The sequence below is a fragment of the Phanerochaete carnosa genome (genome assembly GCF_000300595.1).
Source record: "Phanerochaete carnosa HHB-10118-sp unplaced genomic scaffold PHACAscaffold_9, whole genome shotgun sequence".
NCBI classification, from domain to species: Eukaryota; Fungi; Basidiomycota; class Agaricomycetes; order Polyporales; family Phanerochaetaceae; genus Phanerochaete; species Phanerochaete carnosa.
This window is the reverse complement of record NW_006767636.1, coordinates 1,337,913-1,356,031: the sequence shown is the minus strand read 5'-3', so window position 1 is coordinate 1,356,031 and position 18,119 is coordinate 1,337,913. Positions and strand designations below refer to the sequence as shown.

General features: G+C 53.5%; 5 protein-coding genes across 5 annotated transcripts; 4 read left to right on the top strand and 1 right to left on the bottom strand.

Moving 5' to 3' along the window:
* Window positions 1-149: 149 nt before the first annotated feature.
* Window positions 150-1,174, top strand: PHACADRAFT_187291 (uncharacterized protein; the record flags this gene model as incomplete). The annotated part of the gene is made up of 4 exons (XM_007399633.1): window positions 150-265; window positions 327-379; window positions 431-768; window positions 871-1,174. 4 exons carry the CDS (start codon window positions 150-152, stop codon window positions 934-936), a joined length of 573 nt encoding a protein of 190 aa, XP_007399695.1. The 3' UTR covers window positions 937-1,174.
* Window positions 1,175-3,063: 1,889 nt separating this feature from the next.
* On the top strand, window positions 3,064-3,903 carry PHACADRAFT_127906 (uncharacterized protein; the record flags this gene model as incomplete). Its single annotated transcript, XM_007399632.1, has 4 exons — window positions 3,064-3,182; window positions 3,234-3,286; window positions 3,339-3,682; window positions 3,743-3,903. 4 exons carry the CDS (start codon window positions 3,067-3,069, stop codon window positions 3,857-3,859), a joined length of 630 nt encoding a protein of 209 aa, XP_007399694.1. The 3' UTR covers window positions 3,860-3,903.
* Window positions 3,904-4,064: 161 nt separating this feature from the next.
* PHACADRAFT_127903 (uncharacterized protein) lies at window positions 4,065-6,656 on the top strand. Its single transcript, XM_007399631.1, has 5 exons — window positions 4,065-4,246; window positions 4,301-4,545; window positions 4,600-4,938; window positions 4,990-5,698; window positions 5,759-6,656. Exons 1-5 carry the CDS (start codon window positions 4,186-4,188, stop codon window positions 6,511-6,513), a joined length of 2,109 nt encoding a protein of 702 aa, XP_007399693.1. The 5' UTR covers window positions 4,065-4,185; the 3' UTR covers window positions 6,514-6,656.
* A 1,145-nt stretch (window positions 6,657-7,801) lies between these two features.
* Window positions 7,802-10,077, bottom strand: PHACADRAFT_262302 (uncharacterized protein). Its single transcript, XM_007399630.1, has 11 exons — window positions 9,868-10,077; window positions 9,790-9,808; window positions 9,721-9,742; window positions 9,569-9,671; window positions 9,444-9,516; window positions 9,306-9,391; window positions 9,073-9,256; window positions 8,911-9,014; window positions 8,407-8,852; window positions 8,235-8,352; window positions 7,802-8,179 (listed from the first exon to the last, which is right to left on the bottom strand). Exons 1-11 carry the CDS (start codon window positions 10,051-10,053, stop codon window positions 8,057-8,059), a joined length of 1,464 nt encoding a protein of 487 aa, XP_007399692.1. The 5' UTR covers window positions 10,054-10,077; the 3' UTR covers window positions 7,802-8,056.
* An 854-nt stretch (window positions 10,078-10,931) lies between these two features.
* On the top strand, window positions 10,932-17,103 carry PHACADRAFT_150712 (uncharacterized protein). The gene is made up of 7 exons (XM_007399629.1): window positions 10,932-11,784; window positions 11,871-14,705; window positions 14,758-14,850; window positions 14,902-15,025; window positions 15,079-15,204; window positions 15,257-15,377; window positions 15,427-17,103. The coding sequence occupies exons 1-7, from the start codon at window positions 11,278-11,280 to the stop codon at window positions 15,566-15,568; spliced, it is 3,948 nt and encodes a 1,315-aa protein (XP_007399691.1). The 5' UTR covers window positions 10,932-11,277; the 3' UTR covers window positions 15,569-17,103.
* Window positions 17,104-18,119: the final 1,016 nt, after the last annotated feature.

Genomic DNA, 18,119 nt, shown 5'->3' with positions numbered 1-18,119 from the left:
ATGACGCATGATGCAGCACGTCTTGTTTCTCTTTCTGTTCTGGGCGGACCGAAACTCGAACTGGAGTGATGGCTGCGCGATGCTACACTATATAATGCCGATCGTGCGGGAGGCAAGCAACCTCCCCAGTCTACTAGTGCAGAAGAAGGATGCCTCTCCCAGTCGCTGAGATAGCCAAGATTGTTGCAAGCGATGCTTATCGCGCCGATTACACTGTTATCAACGAGGTCTTCGAAATCCTTACGGAGACTCCCGGTTTCGTTGGGTACTACACCATCTTCGTTTCTGAAAGGCCGCAATTCTCCCAGAATAACACCATTCTCTAGCATCTGGCACGGCCTTACGGTCCAAGAGCCCCAATATCTCTACGTTGTAATCCGTAGGTTCTTGGAAGCTTATCTGCCATTATAATGCTGACTAGCCACGACAGTTTGGGAGACCGTCGAACATCATCGCGCGCTGATGGAGGACCAAGTTGTCTACCCCGCCTTCAACGAGAAGATGCGCAAAGTTTCGAATGGCAGAGTCTGGAAGTATCACGTCCACTTCAACAACGACACGGACAAGGCGCTGAGCGCTCCCGTCACCGAATTTGCACTGACGACAGCGGAGGACTCGACCGAAGTAGCCGGACATCTGGAGACAGCAGATATATCCTTTCCACTGCTTTATAAGACCCTTCCGGACGAAATATTTGAAAGTGGCTGGGGCCCTACCGTCGAGAGCGACAGAAAGTTCATGATTTGTCTCGGATGGCACAGCCTCGAGGTACGTGTCATGAAACTGAATGCTAGATGTATCTAATGTGATGCCCTTCATGTAGCGATGCGTTGCTGCCTTACAGGGTGCTCCTGAGCTCTCTTCACACAGCTCACCGCACAAATGTTCCAGCTTCCCGAAGTGGATGCGATGCACGCGAAGCTGACCAAGTGTTAAAGTATTGCAGTATATCATGCCTCAAGACAGAACATGCAAACTGTTTTTGAGCGTTCGCAGTCACCGCGCCATATCTTAGAGGCGGTTCAACCCCCCCCCCCCCACGGGAGCTCCCAAGCAGCGGTAATCGACGAGCGTGCCAGAGCTCAGGCTGACAAGAACGTAGGCGATGCCATACCTGAGCTGATTCAACATCTTGTGTCACTCACAACGCCGCTGTGGGCACAGTGAAGTTAGACTATAATACGTGTAAGACTGCATTTTTGCATGCACCAAGTGCAACACCGTGACAACGTCATAGGCAGCACAACGGTCGGTGGTACACGGGGTCCAGACCGAGCGAAAGCACTAGCGCGCCAGGTGGCCCTCCTCATTCCCACTCGCACATTCCATGGTGGCGCACCCAGTGAGCGTGAACTGAATGTGGCTGGGGCAGACAAGACGAAGACCTGGATGCTTCGTGCCCTCACCCTCTCACCCCAACCGCCGTGTCCCGCCCAGCGTTCGAGGTTGTGAAGGCCGTCGCATTCGATGCCTATCTGGCTGACTGGACCATCATCAGAGAGGTTGCCGCTCCGTTATCCAAGATACCGGATTGGCAGGTTGTTCCATGCAGACCTTCACCAATGCGTGCTAGTGTTCCGGTAGGGCCTGGCAGGGTATCGAAATTCAGGAGCCGAAGTACCTCTGGCTCGTTGTAGGTGAGCTGTCCCTAGCACGCCTTGCAAATTCTTGGACTGTACTGTTTTTCCAGGCTCGACTCAGGGGTAAACCATGTCTTCCCAATGTCCTGACTGTGATTACCAAAGCTTCTACTACAGATTCATAAAGCAAGGATCCTGCTGGATTACATGAAGACGAAGTAATGTGCTTGGTATATTCTAGTGTCTGCGCATCGTCACCGGATTGCTGATGTCGACGTGTTTCTCAGACAGTGGCACGGTCTCCGTATATTGAGAGCACACACTGGAAACTTGGGCAACGTTCTGCGCATCCACTGATTATTAGCCAGCTAGTACTGACGAGGGTCTAGCGGTGTGTGGCACTAATATGCACGCCTGCCAGTGGGCCGCGTTCGAGGACACGCGTGTCAATGCGGATTTTGACATCCCAATGCACGAAGCGTTCAACATCGCAGACGCAGTGTATTCTTATTGTGTCGTATTGCGACCGAGTCATACGCAGCATTCGATGGTCCTGCGACAGTTTTTGCGAACTGGAAGTCGAGAGAGTCCATCGACGTTGAGTAGTTTCGCAAAACACTTGTCCAACTGCATACCTCGCCGTGCACATGTCCGAGACCGAGCCTGCTGGAGCGATAGGTCCAACAGAGGAAGATTAGAGAATCTTCGTCGCGTGTATGGGACGGGATAGCCAAGGGTCAGCATGAGGGGCGTTATGCATCGAGACTCCGAGTCCAGGTTCACAGCGACGCTACATCGGCACATTGGGCGGTCAAATATAATGCATTATAATGCACCGTCGGGCATTTATAATGCGTTATAATGCGATTTTTAGTGATTTTTGAGTTTATAATGCAAGATAACGGACCAGATCGCATTATATTGCATTTTAATGCAATATAATCTCCGTCCCTTTTTGCCGATATGATGGAAAGAGCGATGAATGAAAAGGCGACTTTCGTCGTCGTTGGTGATCACAGTGTGTACATTCCATAATTACACAGGAGTGTGCAGACCGCTCCGCGGCGACCTGATTATCACTCCCGTGTCCTTCGTGACCGTCAAGTCTCCTAATATGCATGCGTTGCAGGGCTGTCCAAACACAGCACTTGTCAGGTGAGCATGCCCTCCAGATTTAGCGCTTTATGTAATGCATTCGGTGTCATATAGTTCAATTTGTGGAATTTGAAAACCACTTAGAAGTCTATGTCTCCCGGAATTGATGAGCGTGACCACTTTTGATACCGGCGACGTACGTGTTCATTATTCTAGTGCTCTAGAATAGATATACAACTTGGAGGCGGGGAAAGCGCACAGTGCGCGGCCAGAAGACTCGGATGCGGCAGACACTCACGCACACTAACGGCAAGCTGGCCATGACTCACCTGAGCCCTTCATTGATACAAAAGTGCGATGGGCCACTTTGGCACCTAAATAATATTCCAGTATGTCCCTCCCCACCATCGGCATCGTAAAAGTTCCTACGACTGAGGCATACCGTGCGAATCCAAGCGTCATCAACGACGCCTTGGCGATCCTGTCGAAGGCGCCAGGTACGTTAGGGTGAGCAGTGTTTGGTTCAGGTTGGGCAAAACAAACTCTAACACATTGTAGCCAATGGCACGACCTGGGACTCCAGAACCCAGAGTACATTTACTTCGTCAATGGTGAGCGAGTATGCGCGTCGTCGAATCCGAAAGTGCATCTGAGCGGACGCAGCGTGGGAGAGCATCGCGCATCGCGACGCCTTTGCGCAGGACAAGGAGACCTACACCAGAGTGCATCAGGCTATCAACCCGGCGTTTGACCCCACGGGCCCTTCATGGCGGTACCATGTCCAGTTTGCTGTCGAGCCCTTTAAGGCTCTTGACGCGCTCGTGACAGAGCTTACGGTGATGCAGCTAAAGGATGGCGCTGACTCGGAGCAGTTTAAAGGTATGCTGCGGACTCTGCAGGACGTACTGGCGGAGCGGCTCGGTGGCGACGTCTCTGCGAGAGCATGGGGTGTCTCGTTTGAGGATCCTCGAGTCTTCGTGGCTTGTCTAGGCTGGATGAGCCTGGAGGTGTGTATTACCAGGTGCCCCATACTGTTCGGAATGCTGATTTTAGCCTTTTCCCTCTAGGCATCGAAAGCAGCCGCTGAGCAAGAAAAGGGCATCATAACATGTATTAACCAGATACTGCAGCTTGCGGACGTTGAGGCGAAGCATGCGACGCTAACGAGATATTCTGGTGACTAGGAGCGTAGATCGCTATTGTTCTTTGTCCAAATGAAACTAGTATCGATATCATGATAGCCTCAGTAATTCTAGAGGCTTCTGAGGCGTACCTCTTGCAGTGCACTTTTTCAGGAGGGCGCTTCAAAGAGCGCCCAGGTATGCGGCCGGATAAGGTAGTATGCTGGAAGGTTCTCCTGCGCTTAGAGGACGAAGGTTCCAGAAGGGCGCGAAAATGAGGATACATAAACGCGTAGACATCGTCCTCGTCCCCTTAGCTCTTTTACGACCCACACCTCCTTCTTTCACGACCCATCATCACATCCTCCTCTCCTCTTACATTGACCAAAATGGCTACTGAGAGCTTTGGCTTCCAAGCTGAGATCTCCCAGCTCCTCGATCTCATTATCAGTGAGTATTTGCGCGGCTTTCGTGTGGCGTGCACGTTCTGACATTGCTTTGCAGACACCTTTTACTCTAACAAGGAGATCTTCCTGCGAGAGCTCATCTCGAACGCTTCCGATGCCCTCGACAAAATCCGCTACCAGTCGTTGACCGACCCCTCTGTCCTTGACTCGGGCAAGGACCTCTTCATCCGCATCATCCCCGACAAAGAGAACAAGATCTTCTCCCTCCGCGACACTGGCATTGGCATGACCAAGGCCGACATGGTCAACAACCTTGGTACGATCGCCAAGTCTGGCACTAAGGTGTGTTAAGTCCATTTTTGTGTGCGCGTATGTCCATCTGACAGTCGTCTGTAGGGCTTCATGGAGGCTCTCAGCTCCGGCGCCGACATCTCTATGATCGGTCAGTTCGGTGTCGGTTTCTACTCCGCCTACCTCGTCGCCGAGCGCGTCCAGGTCATCTCAAAGCACAACGATGACGAGCAGTACATTTGGGAGTCCGCTGCCGGTGGTACCTTCACCATCACTCCCGACACCATCAACCCGCCTCTTGGCCGTGGTACCGAGATTCGCCTCTACCTAAAGGAGGATCAGCTCGAGTACCTCGAGGAGAAGCGCATCAAGGACATCGTCAAGAAGCACTCCGAATTCATCTCCTACCCCATTCAATTGGCGGTGACCAAGGAGGTTGAGAAGGTAAGATTTTTTGCTCGCTTGATCCTTGATCAGGTCTAACACCCTAGACAGGAGGTTGAGGATGAAGAGGAGGCTGTCGAGGAGGAGGAGGAGGAGGACAAGGAAAAGCCCAAGGTCGAGGAGGTCGACGATGAAGAGGACAAGAAGAAGAAGACCAAGAAAATTAAGGAGAAGACCGTGGAGAACGAGGAGCTCAACAAGACCAAGCCAATCTGGACGCGTAACCCCTCAGAGATTACACCCGAGGAGTACGGCGCGTTCTATAAGAGCCTGACCAACGACTGGGAGGAGCACCTCGCCGTGAAGCACTTCTCTGTCGAGGGTCAGCTCGAGTTCAAGGCTATCCTCTACATTCCCAAGCGTGCTCCCTTCGACCTTTTTGAGTCCAAGAAGAAGCGTAACAACATCAAGCTCTACGTTCGTCGGGTCTTCATCATGGATGACTGCGAGGACATCATCCCCGAGTACCTTAACTTCGTCAAGGGTATTGTCGACTCCGAAGATCTGCCGCTCAACATCTCGCGCGAGACCCTCCAGCAGAACAAGATCCTCAAGGTCATTCGCAAGAACATCGTCAAGAAGTGCATGGACCTCTTCTCCGAGATTGCTGAGGACCAGGACAACTTCAGCAAGTTCTATGAGGCGTTCGGCAAGAACATGAAGCTCGGTATCCACGAGGATGCCCAGAACCGTAGCAAGCTTGCCGAGTTCCTGCGCTTCTACTCCACCAAGTCCTCCGATGAGATGACCTCTCTCAAGGGTAAGTGCATTCGATTCGCTCTACGTCGCTCGCAATCTGGTTGCTGATTGTCGCCCGTAGACTACATTACTCGCATGCCTGAGGTTCAGAAGAACGTTTACTACCTCACCGGCGAGTCGCTCTCTGCCGTCAAAGACTCGCCCTTCCTTGAAGTCCTCAAGAAGAAGGGCTTTGAGGTTCTCCTGCTCGTCGACCCCATCGACGAGTACGCTATCACGCAGCTCAAAGAGTTTGATGGCCACAAGCTCATATGCGTTTCCAAGGAGGGTCTCGAGCTCGAGGAGACTGAGGAGGAGAAAAAGGCTCGTGAGGAGGAGGCTACGCAGTTCGAGGACCTCTGCAAGGCCGTGAAGGAGGCGCTTGGCGACAAGGTCGAGAAGGTCGTCGTCTCCAACCGTATCTCTGACTCTCCTTGCGTTCTCGTCACCGGCCAGTTCGGTTGGTCGTCGAACATGGAGCGCATCATGAAGGCGCAGGCGCTCCGCGACTCATCGATGTCGTCTTACATGGCCTCGAAGAAGACCCTCGAGCTCAACCCCCATAACCCGATCGTCAAGGAGCTCAAGAACAAAGTCTCCGAGGACAAGGCCGACAAAGGTATCCGGGACCTCACCTACCTTCTCTTCGAAACTGCGCTCCTCACTTCTGGCTTCTCGCTCGACGACCCGACGTCGTTCGCGAAGCGCATTCACCGTATGATCGCTCTTGGCCTCGACGTCGATGAGGACGAGTCTGTACCCGCCGCAAGCTCGTCGGTGGACGTCCCTCCGCCAGCAGAGGCCGCGTCTGCGTCCGCGATGGAGGAGATTGATTAGAGAGTTTAGACGCGCCGTCTCTCTCGTTCTCCCTCTTGCTCTCTGTTTCCTTGCTTTCATTTGTACTTGTGTTCATGCTCTGGGCATCTCGCATCTAATGTTATTGTACGTTCGGGCAAGCAATCAAAAGTTTATGCATCTCGACAGATATGTTTGATTACGAAAAGCTTATAACGGTCTTCGTGCTCAAAGGTCCTCAAGTCTCACGATCTCCTTCGTGCGCCCTTTCAGTTTTGTGCCAGTGGCATCGACCGTTTCCTTGCGGAAGAATTCCACACGCGTATGGTCAGACAGAACATGCAGACACAGGCACCTCGTTGCGACGCTATTGAACGCATTACATCGCAGACTACGTAAGCTATAAGGATGTTTTCGACCGAGGGCGGCGCCAGCGCGATGATGTCCTGGAAGAAACTCCACGCGCGCGTTCATTTCCTAGATGTCGTTCAACGGCACCGGAGGAAGGTACAGAGTCTGGAGAAGTATGTGTACTGCGAGGCCGCAGAACGATACCAGTCCTGTGCTCATGTTCAAGACGCTTATGCAAGCGGAGGTGCTCACTGTCAGGTACCAGGTTTCGGTCAGCAGTCTGGAGCGGACGTGCTGCATACACAGCATCGTGCCGAGAGAAAGAGGTCTACAGACTGTAGAACGCCCTCGTGGACGTTCATAGTACCCACATTCTGCACGCTCAATGGCTCGATTGTGCGCTGCAGCATCGATAACGCAGCCGCGTTATGGCTCTCGGCGAGCCATTCCTTGCGCATTTCCAGGGTGCGCGCGCCCCACACGCGTGCGGAGGTGCCGCACCTTAATAGGAGCTCGAGTAGGTGAGCGTTATCCAAGTGCAGTGTATATGAACGCTTGCCAACAAGCCGAGAAACTCAGCAGGCGCGGCCGTGCCGTCGAGAAGCTCAGGACGTCGAGCAGGACAAGTTTACCGAGGTGCAGTGATTCCCGTGGGACGAGCGCGTTCTCGCGTGAGGAGGCGAAGTCGAGCCGATTCAGCGCGGACGACCGCAAATTTAGCAAGGCAGCAGGGATCGCATAGAGCGTCGAAGTGGAACAGGGTGACCCACAGCCTGAGGTACAGCAGCCGTCCAAAGAGAGGTGCTTCACGTTCCCGCCGGTGTGGTCAGAGCTCACCAGCACGTCGCTGAATAGTGCATACTAGTTCGCTACTTGGGGTGCACAGGAGCATGTGGAAGAGCTGCGCGGGATGCCAAGCACGACATACGAGCGTGCTGACTGCCATCATAGGCTTGTCCGTCACTAGATAAAAATCCGCCCGAAGAGCTCTCAGGATCCTGTTGCAGACATCCACGAAATGTGGTGCCTTGAAAGACTAGGAGGAGAAAGAGTGACGCTGATGGTGTAGTGGAGGGAAAGACGAGCTGCGAGCAGCACCAGGAAAGCGGCGTGCCAGACTAGACATGCCGGACGCCACCATGCTCATTCAGACCATGAAGGATACTTTCCAGGTTCTAGCACATTTCAAGTATTCTTCCGTATTTCTGTTCCTTCGCCAACACGCTTCTGTCCCCTAAATCTCCAGATGCCCCTTTCGCGACCTACGCCACGCGTACTTGGATCCATACCATATTCCTACCACAGCAACGAACGACCCCACGATCGCCGCGCCTATATAGCCGGAAATGTTGTTGGCCTGAATGGAAAGCACTATAAACATGCCGCGTATCAATATTATTGGCGAGACGTACCGCGTCCCAGCCACGCCACCATCTGCCGGCGAGGCCGCCGCCATTGGATGCATCTTTTGCGTCCTGGCAGGACTTGCAATTGTCGCTGATGAGGCCCATGATCTCAATGAGCGAAATCCTGCAGAAAACCTTCAGTCCTGTCAGCAAAAAATACACAAGAAGTAAGGCGCACGCGAAGGCGACGAGGATGCTCATGAGCGTAAGTAAGATGCTCAGTCCTGACATCGCGTTCTGCTTCACACGCATCTGCCGCTGACGCTCATTGTTCTGGCTGTCGTTGTTGTCATCGTGCAGGCCTTTCGCGATCGCGGTATCGGTGAGCACCTCTGCAGAATCCGTGCGAGGAAGAATCTGTAGGCTGGCAGCCGGCGAGGGCGTCTTGATGGCTGGCGATGCCGGTACAGAGACAATGTCGGCATATATCGGTGGTGTCTTCGCTCCAGGGGAGACTGGGCTTTCTAAGTCGCCAGACCCGAGCCGCGCAGTCTCTAGGGAAGACTCTAGAGAGGGCACATTCTCGACGAGCGCGAAACTACGGTCAGGGAAGCCCGAATAAGAGTACAGCATGATGATGGAATCTACAGAGTCAATTAGCGTCATCCCGGTGGTGAACAACAGCTATTTAGCTATCAGTGACCGTAGAACATTTCGGTAAGGGGCAGCGACGTGGACCTACGGGCAAGATGACTACATCCCCTGGTGGGATTTGATTTCCGTTAGAATCCTTTTTGGCGATGGCGGAGACTGCAAGGAGCGCAATGCTGGATGCGGTGTCAAACCCTGAAGTATGCTTGGATTATATTTCTGTTAGAGGCCGATCTGGACGTGAGGTACCAACCAAAGCCAAAGAGGACTCCGACAGGATACATCTTCCACGGCCGATTGACAAATGTCACAATAGGGCCGAGAAGCTTCATCATCAACGTGTTTCCGTGGCTCTTAGATTCTCTCTGCTCGAAGTCTTGATCCACAACAGATGGGTCTTCGCCTCTTTCAATGCGAATCTGCCTTTCCTTCTTCATCTGCATCTATTGTCAATAGCTGAGGGAGCCGAAAGAAAATTTGGCATACTTGGCGACGTTTGGCAAGTACACGCCAAAGGATAATACTGTTCGCCAGCCCGACAATAAAGAGAAACGAGGCACTGATGGCAGTTCCTGAGAGCCGGCGCGATTAGAGTTCGCCGATAGCGACAGGGCTTCGACTAACCCACTATGCCCCCGACATTGCCTACTCCATCTATATGGTCATACACGCTGGTGCTGATCGCTATAGCCACATTCTATACGGTGTCATGATGGGATAAGTCGCAAATACACGGAGGCCATACGTACCACGGCAATGACTATCGTACTGTGACCCAAAGAGAAAAAGAGGCCACATGTTACGGGGAGTTGTCCCATGCTAATCAAACTACGCGTGGCGTTGTCGATAGCACTGCAAGATGTTGGCTTCCATCATAGAATAACGCGATATGTCTACCAACCTGATATGATCTGCATCAAGAGCTGAAAGATCCTCAGACGAGTTATGTAGCAAGTTTCGGGTAACTTACCATGCCGGAGGCCAATAGTCTGCAAAGCATGTCGCATGTTGAGTCACAGTTCGAGTGGTAGAGCAGCATATCACGTACCCATGCAAGAAGAGCCAGACTCAATATCGGCCGAGTGCTCTGCTTCCTCGCAAATAAAATTCCAGCAACAATCCAGCACGCAGCATTGGCTGCGAGTTCCAATGAGAGGAGAATTAACGAGCGTCCTAAGATGGTAAGACGACGCCGCGGCCTGTACAAGATCTTTAGCTGTTGAAGTCTGATCATCATCGCAAAATCCGAGCGAATGAATCCTGCAGGGTCTACAGGACATAAGCTCGGGTGAGGGGGAAGGGAGTGGCGAATACATAGGAGACTTTATAGGGAAGATGAGGACCGACGCCGGGAGAGCAGCATGGAACAGGGGCCAGGTGCGATAACAGGTGTGCCATGATCACCGTGCGATAAAGAAATCCCTTCACCCGGCAGAACATCATGATCACAATTAGGTCAACTTCGGTCGGTCATAAGACTGCAGATCAAGGTGCACGATAGGGGAAAGCTGAACGAGAAGGCGTGATGCTCGAACGAGTTCTACAGGCTAAACGGACCGGTGAAGTTCATCTGGCTCGCGGAAGATGTTCATTGCCCTTCCTGACTCTTTCCAGATCAGCAGCTAATTCTAGCTGACACAGCGCATAAGCCCGTGTGAGAGCAAGTAGACAGACAGATCACTTGTAGCCACGAGACGACAGAGGAACAGTAGTCGTGGGCGTGTCGGGAGGCACAAACCCGAAGGTAGAGGCGAGGCACGGCGGCGGCGGGTCGAGAGGTGGGCTCGGAAGCATACAATGTCGTTAACATCGTACAGTAAGCGCAGTCTTTCGTTGCGAGGGACAGCTATGAGGTGAGGGAGAGCAACACAAGGTCGGACAACCACTACTCCAGAGATATGGTCGAGATTTTCGCGTTGCTAGCTGACTGGACGAGCGGGAGATGGCACAAGATGATTAGTGGTGTGGCCCAAGCTTGCGTCTTGAGCCCGACCGTGACATCGCTGCCCTGGCAATGATGTGATGTTTCGTGACAGAAGTATACCATTCTGGGGATGCAATCTGTCACGTCACACATGATTGCGTGACGGGCGGGGTCAGTTGGCACTTTGCTGGTTCGAACAGAAAGAGCGCGTTCATGGGCTCACTCACTTCTCCATTCGCGTAACGACTTCTGGACGACCGGACAACGACTCTAATTAGACCTAATACTCCGACAAAGCTCTCGTGGAGCCTGGGCACACGACAAGGCATATAATACCTTCGATATATCACTTCATCTCGGCTGATACCCTCTTCCTCGTGCGAGGCGACCGTCTGATTCTGCGTACCCACTTGATTTGTATCTGTTCGCCGCTGGACGACTCTGAACGAACTCAATCACCTACTTGGCCTCTTTACTCTGCTCAGTACGCTGTGACTAGCCCGTCTTGACGACAAGGCTCTTGCATGAGGCACTATGCCCTCAGCACGCCTTACCATCGGTACTTCCATGGGAGGCGCCGCGGGGCCGTCTTCCGGTCCTGGCGCCGCGAAATCCGCGAAGGGGAGCAGAGCTTCCGGATCTTCTGCTGCCCTTTCCACCAAGTCTCTCCAGCGCAGGAGAAGTGCTTCGACTTCGTCTGCGACCTCGAACCCTGCGCCCGCCCTTCATACCCCGCTCACAAGCTATCGTCCGTCTACTCTGCGGCCCCATGACACTGCGTTCGCTTCGGATCCACCCCTCCCGAGTTCGGAATACGAGACGGACCGATACGTTCTCGCGATGCACGACTTTACTCCACTTCCAGAACAGCGGAACGTGACCTGTCTTGAGTTTCAAGCGGGGCACGTTATACGCGTTTTGAATCGCGACCCAAGCGGATGGTGGGACGGAGAACTTGATGGGCGGAGGGGGTGGTTCCCGAGCAACTACGTGACTGCTGATGTTGGGCTGCTGACCGACGAAGAACTTCCAAGTTTACTGGTGAGTAGACTGCCACGCGACTCGAGCGGCTGCTCCATTTCGCAAGAGATGACAATATTTACAATGTCTGTACATTCTTTGTTCAGCGACGCACACGCAATGGCAATACACACTCTCATAGCACATCGGCCATGTCCGCTGCATCGTGGTCGGATTCGTCTCCTTTGAAGAGCAATATTTTTTCGCGCACGGATCATCGACCAATGGCGTCGGAGAGTTCCATGGACGCGTACTGTCCGCCGTTAATGATGCCTCTACTTCGCGCGCTCACTGTCCTCCAAAACGCTATCCGGACAAATCGGTCAGCTCACTTACAACCCTCCACCGCATACATCATCTCCAGCGTGCGCTCGCTTCTCACCGACCTTGGTTGTCTCGCCCGAGATGCTCCTATTCTCAAGACGCACGCTTTGCTCGCGAGGGAGCGAAAGCGCATCCTGTCAGACCTAGCCCAGCTCGTTTCTCAGTCTAGGAAGGCTTCCGAGGGAGAGCTGGACGACGAGCAGAGAAGTGCGTATGCCGAGGGCATGATCCGGGGCAGCGGCCAGCTCTTTGCACATGTTCGCGACTTCCTTGTACTCGCGGCACAATGTGGCATAGACCTCGACGCGACAAGCCACTCTCTAGGATCGGAACGTGATTCGTCGGACACGGACAGCAAGTGGAGCAGTCACGATGGAACATTGGTGCGCGTCGCCGACCCATCGACACCTGTACCAGATGATTATGGGCCGTATTCTGTAGGCAACGTAACCAAGGCTGCGGACGATAGCGCATACACGCAGCGTCAGCGTGATATAACCATGACCCCTGGTCGAGCTCGCGCAAGGAGTATGTCAGATCTCCACAAGGGCAAGGCTAACCGGGATGCTACCAACGTTCCTCCTGTCCCCCAAAGAGTACAAGATCTGACGCTCGGGCGAACAAGCGAGAAGTTGGTTTCCCCGCAAACCGTACGGATTGGTAGTGGTCTCGGTGTAGTGCACAAGAGCAGCCAGCCCTCCGTCAGCAGCATATCCTCGTCTTCCTCCGCATCCTCTGGCGAGTCTGTTGGCACACCTGCTACTCCCACGTTCCCGACTGGGCCTTCTACTACAACCGAGGTTGTGGAAGCCCTACGCTACACCCACGACCACTACCTGTCGACCATCGCAGCCTTCATTGGACATGCCCACTCTCATTCACGGACATCACACGCGTCGAGTACAGGCCATATGTATGACCTTGTTCGTGAGGTCGTGGAGATGGTCTGCAAGCTGCTCACCATCGTTGAAGCTGTTCTTCGGCATCCAGACATCCCTAACCAACGTACGCAAGATCTCCGGGCGGCGAAGGAGGGGCTCTATAATGTCACGAGCACGCTTGCAGATGCTGTGCGGCAGCTCACGACGGCACCTCTGCCTGGCGTCTCCGAGGAAGAGGAAAAGTCCACACTCCTACGGTCGGCAACTAACGCCCTCAAGGCAGGCTCAGACTGCGTGAACGCGGTCAAGAAATGCCTTCAGCGGTCCAGTGGACAACGACCACTCATTATCGAGCTGCCGAGTGACGGCGCGCCAGAGTCCAGCACACTTTCGCCTAGCAAGTTCTCGCATGCGCACAAGAAGTCTGATCATTTGCGCGTCAAGACTGGTCCGAGCGCGTTGCATGAGCTGTACCGCGTCAATGGCGTTGAAGACGATGCCGGGGATCTTACGATCCAGGCCCAGACCGTGTCATCTGTGGACACGCCCACCAGGCTTGAGTTCCCGATATCGTCAGAGCGATCTCACCTCGTTACTGCCGGACATGTTGTTCGACGGTCGGACAGCTCTTCTGATAACGAGGCACCGTCCCCCACGCTAGCCTCTGACAAGCCGCTACCACCCATGCGGATAAGCGAGGACCAGAATACCGACATAATGGGCCCAGGCTCGCCGGTGTCATTGGTTCCAACCGACGATGGGACGACTTGGGAGGGGCCGCATTCGAGCCAACAGGTTAGACCTTCCCTCGAAGAGAAGTTGCGCGAAGGAGAGCTACCCGCCCTGCCAGCGACTGCTCTTCCTGCATTGCCTCCGCCTACGTCCTTGTCGTGGCTGTTGTCACACGATCATGCGTCCGAAGATGTGGCCTTCAACAGTGAAGGTCAGCTTGTGGGTGCGACGCTAACCGCGCTTGTCGAACGTATGACGCCTCATGACGCGCTAGTCGAGCCTGCCTTCGCGGCCGTGTTCTTTCTAACATTCCGGCAGTTCACGACTTCTATCGAGCTTATGGAGGCACTCATCGCGCGATATAACCTGCTCCCACCACCGGGCCTACCCCAAGACGACATAATCATGTGGCAACACAGAAAGGGCGTCCCTGTCCGCCTGCGCGTGGCAAACGTTCTGAAGTCTTGGTTGGAGACCTACTGGCGGCCTGTGCGGGACAATGCGATCCTACCGGCACTGACAAACTTTACGCACGACGCGCTGGGCCCAATGTTCCCAGTGCCTTCGCAGCGGATCATGGAGCTGGTCAGGCAGCGATCCCTACCTGAGGATTCAACTCAAGCTGTGCGCTTCGAGCGTGTGCGGGACGCAGGCTTCCCACTGAACCCTCCCTCGTTCCCTGCGTCTGAGATCCCGCGGCCGATCCTGAAGAAGGACACGCTTGCGCATTTACGAAACAAGAACTACAAGGCAATATTACTGGTAGAGATTGATGCATTGGAGCTCGCGCGGCAGCTTACCGTCATGGAGTGCAATCTATACTGCGCGATCCAGCCCGAGGAGGTGCTCGAGACTGGTCAATCAGGTGGGGTGTACCCCGGCAACGTCAAGGCGGTTACCTCTCTCAGCACCGTTATCACCGGATGGGTAGCGGAGAGTATCCTGAACGAGCCTGATACGAAGAAGCGGACGGCGCTCGTGAAGTACTTCGTCAAGGTGGCTGACGTACGTGAACCAAATTTAATCTCGTTGATTTTGTTGACAGGAAATTACGCAGCGGTGCATAACGCTGTATAACTTCAGCACTCCGCGTTCTATCTTGGCTGCTCTCGACTCCTCAACGATCTCTCGCCTGCATCAAACGTGGACGGTGCGTGATACTGCTGTTTCTACGCGATCATCTGCTAATACGTCATCGTAGGGCCTGCCACAAAAGAGCCGGCTTCAGCTGGAGGCGCTGCGAAAACTCTCCGACCACTCTCGCAATTATCATGAATATCGGACGCGCCTACGGAACACCGCTGCGCCAGCAGTACCATTCCTTGGTGCGAAAAGTCTTCGTAAAATTTTCACATTAATTCAATGTTTGATTCCGTAGGTTTATACTTGACGGACATCACCTTCTGTAGAGAAGGTAACCCTACGCACCGTAGCTCTCCGAAGAATCCCGATAAGAAGCTGCTCAACTTCAATAAGTATCATAAGCTCGCCCGGATTGTTCAAGGTCAGTGGGGATAGTGCATTCATGCATTGCGAAAGCTAATCGGGACCTGCAGATATGCAACGGTTCCAAGTGCCCTACAATCTCAAAGAGATACCCGAGGTGCAGGAGTACCTTAAAGATGAATTCGAGCAGTCCAAGAACCGAACCGACCTTCAAGATCTGTATCGACGCAGGTACGCTTCTATTACTTTTACCCTCAAAATTTGCTTGACGTGCATCAAGCTTGCTGGTCGAGCCAAAGCGACCTGCAGACCAGCCACCATCCGGCGACATGCGTCAACTGTTCCAGTGGGCAACACGCACTCAAACCTCGGTAGCATCGCAGGCCTCAAAAGATGACTCACGTGCACTTCCGGTCAACTGACAGCTGTAGCCGAGTTCATCGTCGCCACCTCTCAACTTGTCTTCCTTTTAGCGAATGGACATCTCCATTCGTCTTTCGCTGTGTCACATCTGTCGTTTCCCCTCATTCGATATCTGTCAAACTTAGCTTGCTACGACGTTGTAATTGTTCACGACTTTCAAGGACGCTGCCTGCCTCCACGTCTATTCTGTCCCCTCACGCACGTTTCCCGCATTTTTATCATCACTTTTCGGTCTGTTGTTATACCCCACCGGACCTCATGATCTCTGGCTACGAAACGCAAATTTGTTTTGTACTATTACGACTTACCTACCGCATATTCTTATCCCTAATTCAGCTGGTGTGCCAGCCCGTTTTGCATCGACCTCTCGGGCGGTGTATGCAATATTCGAGCTCTGCTTGTCTAGATACGAGTGCTACAGGCTGCAAGCCATGCCAATGTGCTATAGGTCTAATGGTACAAAAATTGAGCCATTCAAATAGTGTAGAACGTCTTCGTTCCTCAGATCATTCAAACACGAGAGATTGTGGGCATGAAAGTATGTATACATTGCGGGTCACCAGGACAACAAGACGAGATTAACTCAATTATGTCGATCGACGGTATACGAATCCTTGAATGACCGAATACATTCTCGCACGCACCCTCAGATGCGCGCCGTTCGCCAGGCGCTCTGCATCGCAATTCGCTTTGCTTGGTCGAGCGTGATCGAGTCCTCGACGAGGTCAATCTTCTGCCGGCCGTCGTCGAACGGAGCGCGGCTGTCGTCGTCGTCATCATCATCATCGTCCGCCATGCGCGATGAGACGCCGCGTATGCCGCCGAACGCGGCCTTGCCGCCGGCGAGCGAAAACGGCGTCGACGCGACAGCCGTGCCGAACACGCTCGCAGTCTTGGGTGCGCCAAACGCTGCAAAGTCTGTGACAACCTTGCGTGGCGGGGAATGTGGTGCTGCGGTCACGGCCGGCGCCGACGTGGTGCTTGAAGAGGATGCAGTCTTGCGTGCAGGAAGATAGGGTGTGTACGGAGAACCATATCTGCTCGAGGACGACATGCGCGAATGCAAATACTTTTCGGTGAAACGAGTACCCGGTACCTTAGAAGCAGAATAAGGAAAGCTATCGTCATGACCCTGACCACTGACAAAGTTCACAAGTAGGAACATACCCTCTTCAGGTGAGGTCTCGCCTCCCGGAGCGACGGTGCGTTCATGTACACCTCGACATTGTGTCTGGCTTCTTCCGTTTCACGGTAGATACTTTCAATGATGACGCGCTTCGTGCTCTCATTGCGTAGCAAGAGCCGTTCGTGTAATTCGCGTGCGACGTCATCAACACTCTCGTTGTTCCCGTGTATACGCTGAGAAACTGCTGCACCGACTTCCTGGATGAGACGTTCCATATCCAGATTTTCGAGAACACTGCCGACAATGGCATGCACGAGCAGGTCTGCGGTTGTCAATGGAAGCATCAAGCCCGATGTGATCTTTGTTATCGCTTGGTAGAAGTCCGTAGCATACTGAGGAATGGGTCAGTAAACTCAATCAACCAACGTTAATGAGTGACACTCACCGAGTAGCCACTCAACGCTGGTTCGCAAGCAACAAAGAACTAGAGAAACGTTAAGGCATTTCATAGCGTGTGCGCTGCCGATGCTACTCACCAGAACAATGCCGCGGCTGGCCATTGTTCGCGCAATTTGTAGGGGGTCATTGCCGTCAGGCGATCCTTCATCGAATCCTATGGACGTGATCTTCATACAATATCGCCGACGTAAAATGTGAAGAGAGCGCACCATCGCCATACTCCCCTATGCCATGAGGTGGAGCATCCGCGATCAGCACAACCATCTTGCTAGCCTCAGCTCTCCAGTCCATGTTCGAGGCCTCCACCAGAGCAGCAGTGACAGCTTCGGGTCCGTCGCCGCCACCGCTCGCGTAAAGAGTACCGAGGTCCTTTTCAACCTTCATGATGTCCGACGAGAAGCCAAAATTCTTCGTGACATAAGTGTGATCCTGCGGGGGATGATCGCGGTACGCGACGAGGCCTATGCGGAGGTCCTCGACGGACTGTAGCTTGCCTGACTCGTAGATGTGCTGTGAGATTGCTTGGATGTTCTTCGTCGCAGCTGTGATGTAGCTTCCCTGACTACCAGTGCAGTCCTGCACGAACACCAGGTCTCTGCATCGTGCTCAGTCAGCTCCCGGCTGTCTTTGTCGGCTCTACTGTGCGCACGTACAGTAACTTCCTATCCCCAACGCCATTCGCCTGTGGATGGTATTGTGGTCGCGGCTGTTGGTGCGCAGCTGCTCCTGAGTCGAAATCCATGTCTTCATCCATGACGAGTAAGTCGGTTGAGCGCAGTTACTAGTGGCGGTGGTCTTGGTTTTAGTTGTTCAGTTGCTATGCAAAATTGCTGGTGATAAAGTACAAGAACTCGAACAATGTCAATGGTGGACGTCACAGTCTAAGTTGGCAATGTTCAAGCGAGGGGCATCGAGAGATGAATTCGTTCGATCTATACAGGCTCATCTGTGACGAGAGCCACGCC

Excerpts from the sequence above, each read along its gene's own strand:
- PHACADRAFT_150712 (XM_007399629.1), top strand. The coding sequence starts at position 11,278 with ATGCCCTCAGCACGCCTTACCATCGGTACTTCCATGGGAGGCGCCGCG. Across the intron at positions 15,205-15,256 it reads GCTCGCCCGGATTGTTCAAG|ATATGCAACGGTTCCAAGTG; the intron begins GTCAGTGGGGAT and ends CGGGACCTGCAG. Across the intron at positions 15,378-15,426 it reads CAAGATCTGTATCGACGCAG|CTTGCTGGTCGAGCCAAAGC; the intron begins GTACGCTTCTAT and ends ACGTGCATCAAG.
- PHACADRAFT_262302 (XM_007399630.1), bottom strand. The coding sequence starts at position 10,053 with ATGATCAGACTTCAACAGCTAAAGATCTTGTACAGGCCGCGGCGTCGT. Across the intron at positions 9,517-9,568 it reads GTACGATAGTCATTGCCGTG|AATGTGGCTATAGCGATCAG; the intron begins GTACGTATGGCC and ends GACACCGTATAG. Across the intron at positions 9,015-9,072 it reads CGGAGTCCTCTTTGGCTTTG|GGTTTGACACCGCATCCAGC; the intron begins GTTGGTACCTCA and ends AGCATACTTCAG.
- PHACADRAFT_127903 (XM_007399631.1), top strand. The coding sequence starts at position 4,186 with ATGGCTACTGAGAGCTTTGGCTTCCAAGCTGAGATCTCCCAGCTCCTC. Across the intron at positions 4,939-4,989 it reads TGACCAAGGAGGTTGAGAAG|GAGGTTGAGGATGAAGAGGA; the intron begins GTAAGATTTTTT and ends CACCCTAGACAG. Across the intron at positions 5,699-5,758 it reads TGAGATGACCTCTCTCAAGG|ACTACATTACTCGCATGCCT; the intron begins GTAAGTGCATTC and ends TGTCGCCCGTAG.